Source organism: Amia ocellicauda, chromosome 13 (assembly GCF_036373705.1).
Source record: "Amia ocellicauda isolate fAmiCal2 chromosome 13, fAmiCal2.hap1, whole genome shotgun sequence".
In the NCBI taxonomy this organism is placed as follows: Eukaryota; Metazoa; Chordata; class Actinopteri; order Amiiformes; family Amiidae; genus Amia; species Amia ocellicauda.
Window position 1 is genome coordinate 9,959,478 of NC_089862.1, and position 13,424 is coordinate 9,972,901.

At 46.8% G+C, this 13,424-nt stretch overlaps 2 protein-coding genes across 2 annotated transcripts; both read left to right on the plus strand.

The window, feature by feature from the left end:
* Positions 1–1,305: 1,305 nt before the first annotated feature.
* LOC136766436 (C-C motif chemokine 19) lies at positions 1,306–3,373 on the plus strand. The gene is made up of 4 exons (XM_066719873.1): positions 1,306–1,434; positions 2,102–2,222; positions 2,801–2,920; positions 3,236–3,373. Exons 1-4 carry the CDS (start codon positions 1,380–1,382, stop codon positions 3,249–3,251), a joined length of 312 nt encoding a protein of 103 aa, XP_066575970.1. The 5' UTR covers positions 1,306–1,379; the 3' UTR covers positions 3,252–3,373.
* Positions 3,374–9,581: 6,208 nt separating this feature from the next.
* LOC136766988 (5-hydroxytryptamine receptor 3A) lies at positions 9,582–12,765 on the plus strand. The gene is made up of 8 exons (XM_066720961.1): positions 9,582–9,701; positions 9,875–9,919; positions 10,140–10,249; positions 10,902–11,071; positions 11,257–11,414; positions 11,805–12,015; positions 12,123–12,335; positions 12,509–12,765. The coding sequence occupies exons 1-8, from the start codon at positions 9,582–9,584 to the stop codon at positions 12,763–12,765; spliced, it is 1,284 nt and encodes a 427-aa protein (XP_066577058.1).
* The last annotated feature ends 659 nt before the right edge of the window (positions 12,766–13,424 follow it).

The window sequence follows — 13,424 nt, forward strand, 5'->3', positions numbered from 1 at the left end:
GTTACTGCTGTGTCAGCGCAAGGATAGAAACTGTGTGGCTCCTCCAGGCTTTTGGCATCTTGCCCTGCTCTCTATGTTCCCATCAGTGCCACCCCTTATGGGGATTTTCTGTCTGTTATCACTTTCACAAAAAAGTTGAATGAATGCCAAAAGTTTACTTGTTTGTTTGTTTTTTCCTACAAAAAAATTCCAGTTAACAAGAACAGCAAAAAAATCCCCCTGTCCTGACCCGACTTGTTTAAAGAGGTGCGTTAGAGTGCGGCTTGGCTGACGGTGAGAGTGGGATGGCTCAGGGTAGCAATCAATTGCAATAGAGAGGACAGCACTTTTAACACTGATACACCAACACAGGGACACACTGATACACTGACACAAGCACACTACAACGTTGATACACAGGTACAGACAGGAACTTCCTCAATATGAGGTTGGTAGTCAGAATCCTCTTGTCAGTTCAAGGGACTGCAAAAAAAAACAGATTTTGACAAGTAGGCAGTTGCTACATAAACAAAGGACTTTCTCAGGACTTTATATCACTTTTATTGTTTTACAGACTTCATTTTTGTTGATAAAATCTGAATTAGAGATGATGATCAACAATATAATGGTAAACAAATAATCACCCTTCAGTAGCTTTACCTTTAGATGCAACGGTTCTAGAAAGACAGACATTGTCTTGCATAATTAGTTGCATAATCATAATAATTGTTTTTATTATAATGATGACTGATAGCTATGTGCAGGGGTATCTGTACGAACCATTTAGTGCAGATTTCCCACATTTATACAGATCTGAGAGTGCATCAAGCTATGATACACTGAGGGAGAGAATAAGCTTGTGCTGGATAATCATTTTCAACAAACCTATGTCAATGCAGGAAAAGAGAGTTCAGATTTGCCCACACATTTTAAGGGACCTTAACAATGCAGATGTTTAATGTATCGTATTATTTTGCATTGCTTTCCACTCTAGTATTTGTAAAGTAAGAGTGAAGGTTGGGCGATCCACTTTCCTCTCATGGTGGGCTCTAGCCCCCTTGCAGGTGAGGGTTGTGGTTGTTATTGTTACATGGTTGGTGTGTGGGATTTAATGATGCCCTTCGGTAAAAACTAAGGAAAGTGTTCCAGTAATGGAAGGAGGAGAGTGATCACAATCTGGTGTGAACAGTGTGTGCTGAGGAGGGGTTTGTCAGTAAATGGATGTAAGGAGATATCCAGGGCATCTCTTTACTCAAAGGGAAACTCCCGACACAGTATATAAATGCAACAGCATGCTTCTGCTGTCACATTAGCAGAGAGAGACAGACAGACAGACTGACAGATCCCGGCGAAACACTGCATCCCTGCAGCACTCTGGACAGCGACTCCCCCTCGGCCCCATGGCAGTGCTCCCGATCGCGCTCCTCGCAGGACTGCTACTCAGCCTTGCACGAGGTAAAGCTTTGCATTCTTTGGGGCAACTACTGTACTGGGTGCAAGTCATACAAAAGAGACCGCTGGTGTTGTTTTTTGGAAGATCTGTCAATTATTTCAGAGCTGATTTAAAGTCTAGTAGTCAACAGCAAGTTTGAAGTGATAGTGAAGTCTATAGATTCATGATTCATTTTCAACATTTATATAACAACTACTGCATGCCATTGATTACTCTGATTAAAACACCGCTTTGGTTTGTTGGTTGGTTGATTGGTGTTTCAACTCACACACTAAATAATCATGCAGGTTTCCTTCAGAAATTCCACAGTGAAACTGAATCCTTCCTGGAAATATTTTCCAAAAACCCAGGGTGCACTGTGCACTGTTAATTTATTAAAGTATATTATACAAAAAAAAAAAAAACATAGTGTACAATCCACAGCATTTGTTTTAATCCATTCAGTCTGCCCGGTAGAGAAATTAAGAAACTATATTACTATTTAGATGAGTTTGTGTCCAATTTCATGAACACAGACCATTGATGTCTTCAGTTCACACACAAAACATGAAGCGTGTTCTGCACTTTAGCCAACAGCGCTGATAATGCCATATCCTAATATTCAGAGGAAGCACATTAAAGTGTGGTGTATGTGTTTAACTCTCCCTCTCTCATTATGTGTGTGTGCAGGCATGGACGAAGGCTCAGTGGACTGCTGTCTGACAACCAGCCCTACTCCCATCCCCTTTCAGATCGTGAGGGAATACTTCGCTCAGAGCAATTCGGAGGGCTGCATCATCCCGGCTATAGTGTGAGTGCATTGAGCTTCCCATGCTCCTCTGCTGCTGCACCACGGCTTCTTGTCGGTTTTGTAACACATAGCAGCAAAGAAGGGGGCAAAAATCATAGGCATTAGATCACGCAAAAAAAATAATCAGGGATGTTCTGTAGGACCTATCACGTTTAGGACCCAATGGCAGCACTACATCTTGACAGCACTTAGCTTTCACCGTCCAGGATGTAGGACCTCACCTACTGTACTTGTGTGAATTGTAAATTGGAATTTGTAAAATGTATTTTGAATTGCTATGTTTTAGTTAAATTTAATTTGTAATGATTGATGCCTTGTACTTAACTGTATTCTTGCACTTTGTATTGCACTTATGTTGTAAGTCACCCTGGATAAGGGCGTCTGCCAAGAAATAAAATAAAAATAATAATAATAATGGCACCATGCATCCAGGTTAATATGTTAGCCTTAGTCTATAAACGCGCAAATAAGTTGAGGGGTGACTCTTGATGGATCACTGAATGAACTGAGATCCTTAGTCTCACTTGTGGTTTTGTTGTCTTGTTCTGTGTCTCACTCTTTCCTTTTCTGTCTCTCAGATTCATCACCAAACGTAACAGGCGGCTGTGTGCTCCCCCTGATGCCCCCTGGGTCCAGGAGCTGATTGTGAGACTGAAAAAACCACAACACCCACACAGCAGAAAGAAAGGACCTCCCAGGTGAGGGGGTGGGGTTTTAAAAAGATCCTGTGGGTGGTGGGAACTGGGATTGGAGAGGGAGGGGAAAGAGAGAGAGAGTGTCTCTGGGTCGGAAAGGTCAGTGTATGTAACAATATATATATATATAAATATTGGTGAAAATGTCCTATTTCCTGATTCCTAGATAGTGGTGCCCAACTCCTCTCTGTCTTTATGTAATATTTGAAGTAAGAGCAGTGGTGGTTTCTGATGTGTTTACCATACATGTCTCACAGCTGGGATTGTGTGTTGCCTGCACTGGTCACTGAAGCTTACTATAATATTTTCTTCCTCTAGGGGGAAGATGTGGTAAAAACAGCCAAGGATGGAGCTGGGAGACTGCAACCTGCCACACAGCGGTGCCCAGCATGGTGGGGGCAGTGCCCTTATAGAGTTTGGCAGAGCTCCATCAACATGGCAGTGTGGATGTCTGGCATACTGTACTTAAATAAGACACCCCTACATATGTGATAGTTTTCTGCTGCAACTAACTACTGTGGTTCTTCTTTTTTTATGGTGAAGTGCACTGCTGAGTTGATCTCAGTGTGTTTCTTTTGTGTCCTTTCCTTCCTGTGATGTAGCCAGTGTATCCACATGAGCAATGTGTTCTTAGTGAAGGCTGGCTTACCTGTACTTCCTAGAAAATACAAATTAAATATATTTGACAACAAAAAAAAGTTTTGAAGTGTTTCACTTCTATTTCTCCACATACTATTATATCTCCGAGGCAGAGTCTGGCTTGTTGCCACAGGTCAGTCTCAAAGTCTGTGAGGCAGTGGTTAGGGGTATTTTCACAGTCCTTCTCTCAGGGTGTGCTGTCATAGCCTCCAGGGCCACATTGTGTAGAGCAAAGCGCCCCCCAGCAGCAAGGTGAAGCAGTGCAGGTAGAGGTAGGTGCTGTCCAGGGCGGTACCCAACTCCCGGCTCAGACTCAGCCTGTCCTGCCCTCGTCGCATGTTCTCCAGCTCTGACCGCACCCGGCCCAACTCCCGCCGGAGCCCTGCCAGCTGCCTCTGGCCCACGGCTGCCCCCTTGCTGCCCTCCAGCCTCCCTTCATCACCAGCCCCTGCCATCACTTCCTCCGCTGGCCCTGCACAAACGTATTATCATTATTATGTATTTATTAGAAACTAGAAGACTGACAGCCTTTCAGATAATACGTTTACATTCATGCAATTGTTACTAAGATCTAGATCTGTGCATCATTTAGTGAATAAAATACGATGAATGGACTTGAAGTGCTTGCCTTTTGCGCTGGGCTCCTCCCACCTGCCTATCCTCAACAGCTGTGATAGGTAGGGGAAGATGTATTTCTCCGCCCACTTGCACCTGCCATTGGACGTCTGAAATATGACTGCCGTTTCCATGGTGCTGCAGGCCAACAACCCAAGGGAGCCAATCAGGTAGACCTCTGCTTACAAAAGAGTATGCTTTTACACAGTTCAATACAGTGCAGGAAAAGTATAAACCAACAAATGTACCATTTCGACAGCCATAGTCAAGTCTATGTAACAAAGGTTTGCTGATATATAATGAAAGGTTGTATTTTCCTTTCATGAATGGCTCTGCCAGGTCATCGTTCTCCCATATCACCTCAGAAACATGCTCTCTACAGATCCCTTTGTCTCCTTTTCTCCCCTTCTCTCCTCAGTTATAATTTTTATTTTATTGTATCCTCATAAGATTATCTCTCTCCCTCAGGCCTCCACCATTCATTATCTCCCTGCCTATCCATGCCCACACCCGTTCTCACCGATGAGGGGCAGCTGTCCCCTGAAGGGGGGGAACAGACTGAAGACCATGAGGAGGAAGATGAAGTGGCCGGTGAAGATGGCTGTCTTGACGCTGAGCCTCTGCTTGTAGTAGGGGGGGATGAAGAAGGCCAGCCCGTCCAAGAGGAGGAGGAGGGCGCTGGGTAGGAGGAGAGTGACCAGGTAGAGTAAAGGCCTCCTGCGCACGGTCACCTAAACCAGAGAGAGGGAGAGTGGGAATGACCACCCCACCAACCTGCACCAAAACAGCAGGCCTAATAGCAGGCTAATTTCAATTAGCAGTCAGTGCAAGGTGTGGGGGGTGTTAAACACAACACCTCTTACCTGGACCCTCACAGCAGATGTGTTGCTGGGGGGGAGAGGCGGCAGATGGCCGAGCACGGAGAGGGACACCAGCTCCCACTCCCCCCGAGCGAATGAGCTGTCCCAGTTACTGTTCACCTCCACGAAGAGTGGGCTGAACCGGACCTGCACCTCATCCTCTGGAGACAGAGAGGGAGAGACACAGAGTGAGTGAGTGAGTAACACACAGACAGAGAAACAGACAAGGAGACTACTTAACATTATTTAGAAACAAAGAAACAGAGTGAATAGAGATGGAGGGAGGGGACCAGCGACAGTGACAGTCAGAGCAGGGAGGGAGCCTCACTTGTGTGTGACAGCGGGCTGAAGGTCAGGTTGCAGGTGTGCCAGTCCAGGGGGAAGGCGTGCAGGTCGAGGGGGCAGCTGGACACCAAGAGACGGGGCTGCCGCTGCTCCACCTGCCCCCGGTGAGAAACAGACAGCAAGCTGGACCTGGGAGGGCCGTCCAAACCTGCCCTGGTATTAAAATAGACAGATGGATACACAGACAGGTGGACAGATGAATACAGAGACAGTCAGATACCGTATGTATCAAATAAGGGCAATCAAATAAGTCTTCGATAGAAAAATGTGAAGCTCTAAGTTATTCACGAAATCATTTATTTAGAGCAAAGTCCTTTCTGTTCTATTCGTAAATCATCTACAATACCTTATGGGATTCCTGTACTTTGGTAAATGAAAGCAATTACCCTTGAATTGTGTTTTAGGAACTAAATGAAAACACAGACGTGGATGAGGCGTGTGGGCAGTGGGAATGCGAGTCGGGCCACCTACATCTCATACACAATGATGTCAGGGACCCAGAGGTCCTGCACTGGTACAGACACCCTGCGGACCCCCTGAAACTGAGAGGGGTCCCAGGACAGGTACTCATCCTTCCACACCTACAGCGACACAGAGGGAGACAGAGAGAGAACACAAGGAGATGGGGATATGACATAGCTGGATACATTTCTACAGTTATTTGTCAAATGTATGATATTATTCAGCTCCAAAGGGACAGGATCTGTATGAGAGGAAGGCAGCCAGGTTTGGCACTACAAACACAGCCTGCTTGAGCATGATCTCAGCGCTCAGTAGCTCTGGCTGAACAGTTTGTGAATCAACAGAGAATCTTGGCCAACTGGAGCAGCAGTCCGTCATCCACCCTGACTCCAGGCTCCCTGCTTACCTGTGTGTACAGGATGTAGAGCAGCAACTTCTCGTGTTTCTCTTCCTGTGAAGAGAGAGCACTGATCACAGGAGGGACACTCTGTCTCTGTCTCTCATAACATATCATGAATGCAGGTTACACTTAAGTTTCTATGTTTGGCTATAGATACATGGTTTCCTCAGCAACTCAGTTTAAATGTCATTATTGCTAATAAGCACCAGTTCACTGTGTTAATATTTGTTAATATAACTGTACAGATTACTATATGTTTAACTACAGTTGTAAGTCAACGACAATGTTACAGTATTACTATAAAAGCGATGGTAAATCCCCCCCAGATCCACAGAGCAGCAGCCCATTCCAGCTCTGCATTGACCTCACCACATCCAGCACTGCCAGTACAGAGAAGTCAATGGTGACCAGGGTGGGGGTCCTCCAGTCCCGGACCGGCCGCACTCGCGCTGGGTGCCCCCCCAGCATGGCCTCCAGCCAGTCTGCCAGGGAAGGGGGTGTGGACTGGGCATCATGACTCTCAGACACCCCTGGGGGGGATAATGTCAACATCAAGAGCAAGGCAGGTGAGGAGATCATAGACACTTTCTGGATTCACCAGGACTATCTATACATCTTATGTCTGTTACTTCTGTGGGTTCCCCACCTTCCACAGCCTGAAATGAATATAATTTGTTCCAAAGGCCACATCTCCTGTATCTGCAGGCCTTCTTGGGACACAAACTGAGGAGTGAAGCAGTGAAGTAATGGGAAGAAATGTAAAGGAAGCTGCAGACATTCCTGGAGAGTTCCTACATGAGCAGAGCAAAGCCCTTTAGTACATCAGTGAACATGGTCTCAGAATTGAGACGGTTCCCCAGGACTGAGGGATTGTGGGTAACACCATCTCCATCAGTCTTAGTGGTGGAAGAAGTGAAGACTACCAATCTGGCCACTTGAGAACTTTCCTGACTCATAGATAAATTGTTTTGGGTTAAATTATATCATATTTGGGCAGATTTGGGCAATTGAACTTGCAGAAAACATAAATCCAAATGGAGGAACAGAACACATACAAGAGCTGTGGATGTTGGACCACGTTGGTCCAAAATATCGCGTAGCCTAAGCAACCATTAAACACAGAAAGGAATAAAGATACAATGACTGGCTGTTCCTTACCCAGGAGGAGGGAGAGCAGCAGAAGGAGTGCGAGGGTCACACAGGGGGCGCGGCACTGAGGAGGGCTCGGGTCCAGGGACTGGGCTCCACAGTCCCTGGTCCGTCCAGAGCAGTCCGTCCAGGGCATTGAATAACCTGAATAACATAGGGCTTGTGTCTTAACAGTACAATACAGAAACCTCCACACAGCACGCAGATCCTAACTCAATATATAGACCACACTACATCCTCAAAGCATGGAGCCACACAGCGCACTGCATATACAGGGCTGCAATGACTAATGGATGACTCAGATTTTATGTCCCCTGGAGTGCCGGCTGCAAGGGCCAGAGAGAGGAGAAGAGCCTGCACTGAACTCCTTCACAGACCTGCCTCTCACTGCATCCCCCTGCCAAATGACTTTGAAAACTTCATATGGAAATTGCACTGAACACCGATTAACTATAAACCCCGCTAAAGACCCCTGCTGCAAATTACCCGTGTAGTCAGGATTTATGGTAGTGAAGCCACGAGTACATACTGCATTCTATATTAGACGCACCTGATCCATTTTCACAGATAACACACAACCTCACCCTTCCCCACATCATGGAGTTATAAAACCTCTTCCACACTGAATCAGACCAACTAACCTTTGTGTCGTCCAGGTTCTCCAGTCCAGCGCAATGCAAACCCCGGCGTCCCACAGTCCAGAGTTACGACACAGAGTTACGATCAGTCCTCTCATCTATGTTCCTGCTTCTACGGTGGAGCCTCAGTATAACTCTCACCACACAGCTGTACATATAATACAGACCTCAGCACCGGTTTTCACTTCAGCCTAGTGAAGATTGATTTGTGCCAGTGTGGTCCCACTCCTTTCCTTCTCAGATTCCTGTTCTCTAACTGTGTAACTCGGTATTGGCTTCTTGCATCCCTGTTTCTCTCTTGCGTGGGCTCACTGGATCCCTGTGTCCCAGCAGACGTCTCATTCTTGCATGTCTCTCTCTCTCCCAGCGCTCCAGAGCTGACAGGCTGGTCTGACCACTCTGTGGAGGAGAGAACAGGGCCTATTGTTTGCAGCTGCACAGCTAGGGGTAACGGCTTCCACCTTATCTTCCACCATTACAGTATCTGACTGTACACGAGAAAGAGTGTCAGTGTAAATTTGAATAAACAAATGCTTTGTGATAATATTATTGCATGCTGATGGCTCTGAGTTTATACATTACATTTTATAGCTGAATTATTATAAACATGAGCAAAGGATAAATATGGATCCTTTCCTTTCCTATAACAATGAAGTTCCATTTAACTCAAGAATGTTTTATACGATTAAAAGCTAAATGTCATCTTGACTATTTGACTATTTCATTTTTCTGTTCATGCCTTATATAAACATTCCTCGTCAAATTATCTTGATCAGTTCTTCACCTGGTCTCATCAGTGGAATGAATCCTAACTGGAAAATGAGCCATATCCCAAGGGATGGATCAAATGTCAAATGGATGTTGGACCATTACAAAGCATTTGAGATTCATGGAGCCAGTCAGGATCCTCAATTACGTTGTCTTGTAATGATGTACAACCACAACTGACCCAAGCTCCTCAGCTCAGTTCTCTTTTAGTTTAGCAGAAGCAATTCTCCAGGATGAGCAATATTCAAACTAGGGTGAGCCTGTGATCAGAGATTACAGTTCACAGTGCAGCTGTGTGTTTGAGTATTGAAATGACGGCTAATCGCTGAACCTGTAGCCCTCACACTGAAACACTGTGGCTCAGAGCAGGTGCCACTGGGAGAGGAGGCACTGTGTGCACAGAGAGGGGACTACACCAGGGGCAGATGGGTTTTAATAGACAGACTATACTGGGTGAAAGGAGCTAAAATTGGAGGACAGAGGGGAGATTTTCCTTACTGGTGCAACAGGAGCTCCTTACCTGGAACACAGAGGCATTTCACTGGGACTGCTGGCTGTGGGGCTGGGAGAGGAAACCCCCCCATAGTGGTTGTGCTCCTGAGACATGGGGCCGTGTGCTCTGGGAGTCCTGTTGCTCTGGCGGCTGACCTCTGCATGTAAGGAGACACATAGTGGGACCATCAGAGAGGGAGAGGCAAGAGAGACTTGTCCTGGTTCACCACTTTCCTCTCTCCCTCTCTCTCTCTCTCTCTCTCTCTCTAGTTTCAGACGTTGGGGATTCGGGAGACATGACCTCTCTGATCAGCTCCCTCACCCAGGGCTCGTCCCCCCTCCTGCGGCCGGTCAGGCACTGGGACAACGTGCTGACTGTACACCTGGACCTGCAGCTCTACTCCATATTGGACGTGGTAAATACCCACCAATACACACTGACAAGACGAACACTAACACCACACACTACCACTAGCTGAATGTAGTTTGTTACAGTGCAGTTTTCCCTCGGTAAAACCATGACTTTGTATTTTGGTGGGCTGTTACACTCCTCCATCCTGTACCACGGTCTCATTTTAATTCTCCTCAGAATGAGAAAGAAGAGAAGGTCAGCCTCCATGTGCTCTGCACCCAGGTAAGCACTTTAAGCTTTATTGTCATGACAAAATATGTTTTGTTACCTAATACTAACACAAACACATCACTTTCCCTCTAATATCATAGAAAATCATATACCCATAGTCATAATAATAATCACACGATGCATTCATATACTGCGCTGCTTCCACCAAAGGATCTCAAAGTGCTGTAACTGTGCCGGCAGCTCAGCTCCACTAACTCTCTCCCTGTGGTAGAGGTGGAGGGATGAGTTCCTGGCGTGGGAGCCCTTGCAGTACAGAGGCCTGCCTCACTTCACCCTGCCCGCCTCCAGCCTGTGGACCCCCGATATCGGCGTCAGAGAGGCGTAAGACAGCTGCCGCACAGCCTCCCACAGACACGCATAGGAGAACCCTCACTCTGCTCAGTGATCCCACAGCGCCCTCCAGTGGTTGCTTGAAGGCTCTCCATGCATGGCCGGGCAGATTCAAATATGTACACATGCATTTGTAGACAGTAGATCCCTCCTATTCGCAGATCTAAATCTACTTCAAGTCCATTTAAATGTATGTGCGCTGGGCCTGTTTTGTGTCACTTGGATCACTTAGGTATTAAAGGACATCAAATGAGCACGATGGGTTGAATAGCCTCCTCTCATGTGTAAAATATCTTATGTTCTTGTATTTAGTTAAGGTTTCTGAGTTTAGTATTAATTGTTTGTTTTGGTACATTAGGTCAATCCAAGACTGAACAGGTCCAGATGAGGAGTATCAAGGAGTACCTTTTTTGACCTGACATTCTGACTTTCAGCTTCAAATTGTGCTGATTTGAGATCTGAGTGAAATGGCATGATAGATTCAGTTCCACCAAAGCAAATAAACAACAAAGACAAAATAAACTCTGATGCACAACTTCAATTTACCATGGATCTCACTTTACAATAAAGGGCACAAATTCCTAATGATTTAGTGTATGAATAGCTACCACCGGACGCCTGTGTGCTGTGCTGTGTATTACAGGGTGAGTGAGAACCAGCTCCAGACAGACTCCTACGTGTCGGTGAGCAGCTCCGGCTGGGTGCAGCGCGCCGACCCTCTGCTGCTGGTGCTGCGCTGTGACCTGGCCATGTTCCGCTTCCCCTTCGACAGCCAGCGCTGCAACCTCACCTTCGGGCCCAACCTGCACCCAGGTACGCCCTGCACTGCCACCCTGCGCCCTGGCACCCTGCGCCCTAGCACCCTAGTGAATTGTGTTAATTTTTTCCATTACATTACAGCAGAAACAACATACAGCACACACTTCATACAGAACCCTAAAGGACATTCCCTCTTACAAAAGCACAGGAAAGACTGTGTCACTGTGTCTGTTTGGCAGTGGAGGACGTGGAGCTAGTGGTGGCCAGGCCAGGGGTGGCAGTGCTGAATAGCAGTCGCCAGTCTACACAGCACGGGGAGTGGGAGCTGCTGTCTGTCCACACCTACAGCTTCACTGAAACACTGGGCACCAACCGTTACTCCCGGGTCACCTTCCAGGTACTGACACTGGCACCGAACCCAGTCACAGAGAAGCATTTCAAACGACTCCTTCAATGCATTTCCGATATGGTTCATAAATGGTATCTTGTGTACAGAGCTCTCAGTATTTACATTTTGATAACTTAGTTTCCTTTTTCTGTTGCTTAAAGATGTTTTTCTGATACTGGTATTTCACATTTTCTTTCCCTACTTCCAATTCTTCTCAATTCCTTCCATATCTCTTCCCATCTCTTTCTCCTTTACTACTTCTGCTTCCCCTTCCCAATCTCTCCATCTCCATTTCCCATTCCCCTACTCTCCCACTGTCCTCCCCTCTCCCTTCCTATCCCTCGCTTCAAACTCCTCTTCCTTTCCCCCTTCCTCTTCCTCCCTCCCGTCTGTGTCCAGGTGGAGATCAGGCGCTCCTCCCTGTTCTATGTCGTGAACCTGATTGTGCCCAGTGGTTTTGTGATGCTGATCGACCTGGCTGGGTTTGCAATCCCTGTGGAGAGTGCCGAGAGAATTCCCTTCAAGATCACGCTGCTCCTGGGCTACAGTGTCTTCCTGGTGCTGGTCAATGACCTCTTACCCCCCTTCAGAGACAGCACCCCTGTCCTGGGTAAGAGAGAGGGAATTATGGTCTGTGTGCTGGGATTATTTCATGTCTGTTAACTCTATGCAGGTGTCGTTTCATGGTGTATTGACCACGTGTCTCGTCTGGCACAGGAGTATATTTCGTGGTGTGCTTGGCCTTCCTGTCTCTCAGCGTGGGGGAGTCTGTGCTCCTATTGGCTCTGGGGAAACCGGACATCCTGCACCACGTCCCGCCCCTGCCTCGCCTCGCTGCTCTGCTCTTCCCTGATTGGATGACAAACAAGTGGACGGCAGCACGGACACCAGCTCACACTGAGAGGAGAGACAAGAGCGAGGTGATGAGAGGTATGAAGCCCTCAAACACTATTCATGCTCATTTCTCACTCTCGTACTGTTCCCATGAACATGGTACACTTACTCGGTGACCTATGGTGTTTCTTTGTCCTGTCTGGATTGGTCAATAGTGTTCCTGTCCCCTGCCTATGTCGACCAATGGCATGTCTATCTGTGGATGACAGGTCTGCAGCGATCCTATGGGCTGGGGCAGCAAGAGGCCTCAGATGGCCAGGCTAGGCTGGAGGACATCCTGCTGGGGCTGGAGGAAGAGCTCCAGGAGGTGAGGGAGGAGCTGAAGACCCTGACACAGAGGAGCGCCCGGCGCAGAACCTGCCTGCAGCTGATGGAGACACTGGACTGGCTGTGTTTCTGTGTGTACATCAGCCTGTTGGCAACCTTCCTGCTGGTCCTCGTTGTGCTCTGGGTGCTGGGACACTAAACGGAGAGAGAGAGAGAGAGAGAGAGAGAGAGAGAGAGAGAGAGATTGGGCAGGGTCAGAGGCCTGCACTAACACAGGCCATGAATTCCAACCCCGCCATCCCAAAATTGGGATCAATATGACATTTTTCTTGTTGTGCATTACACCTTTTCATTCGTTGTATGATCATTTGTGGTCCCCATGACACTATTTAATCCATTGCATATTGCATTCTTTGGTCACGTATGATGATTGTAATCCTGCATGACATTGTTTGGCCACATATGATATTTTTTGATTGTATATGCGTTTTTAATCATGCATTACATTTTTTGTACCTCGTTGCATACGAGGCTTTTTAGCTGTCCCAAGTCACACTCTGTGGAATCTCCGCACCCTCCCGATCACTGCGAATTGTGAAAGGCAGACCAAAAGAAATGGGAGTTTTACAGCAAAAGGCAGTAAATCAACATATGGCTTGAAATGGGACGGTAAAAAATAAAATAAAGGAAAGATGATGTTGGATTGGGTGTAAGAGTGTGTGGTAGGGTATATTTATGAATAGTTAAATATGGGATTGGGGCACTTTGTGCAATTGGATTGTGTAGAGTAATGGTTTGGCTAGTTCTTGAAAAATGTGAACTCAGATTGAAAATTGATGCCAAATTATGATAGACTTG

What these genes read in the sequence shown, in the direction of transcription:
- LOC136766436 (XM_066719873.1), top strand. Translation starts at nt 1,380, where the DNA reads ATGGCAGTGCTCCCGATCGCGCTCCTCGCAGGACTGCTACTCAGCCTT. An exon ending in GCTACTCAGCCTTGCACGAG is followed by an intron (nt 1,435 to 2,101) that starts GTAAAGCTTTGC and finishes GTGTGTGTGCAG; the next exon opens with GCATGGACGAAGGCTCAGTG. An exon ending in TGCATCATCCCGGCTATAGT is followed by an intron (nt 2,223 to 2,800) that starts GTGAGTGCATTG and finishes TCTGTCTCTCAG; the next exon opens with ATTCATCACCAAACGTAACA.
- LOC136766988 (XM_066720961.1), top strand. Translation starts at nt 9,582, where the DNA reads ATGACCTCTCTGATCAGCTCCCTCACCCAGGGCTCGTCCCCCCTCCTG. An exon ending in CGGGCCCAACCTGCACCCAG is followed by an intron (nt 11,072 to 11,256) that starts GTACGCCCTGCA and finishes TCTGTTTGGCAG; the next exon opens with TGGAGGACGTGGAGCTAGTG. An exon ending in ACTCCCGGGTCACCTTCCAG is followed by an intron (nt 11,415 to 11,804) that starts GTACTGACACTG and finishes GTCTGTGTCCAG; the next exon opens with GTGGAGATCAGGCGCTCCTC.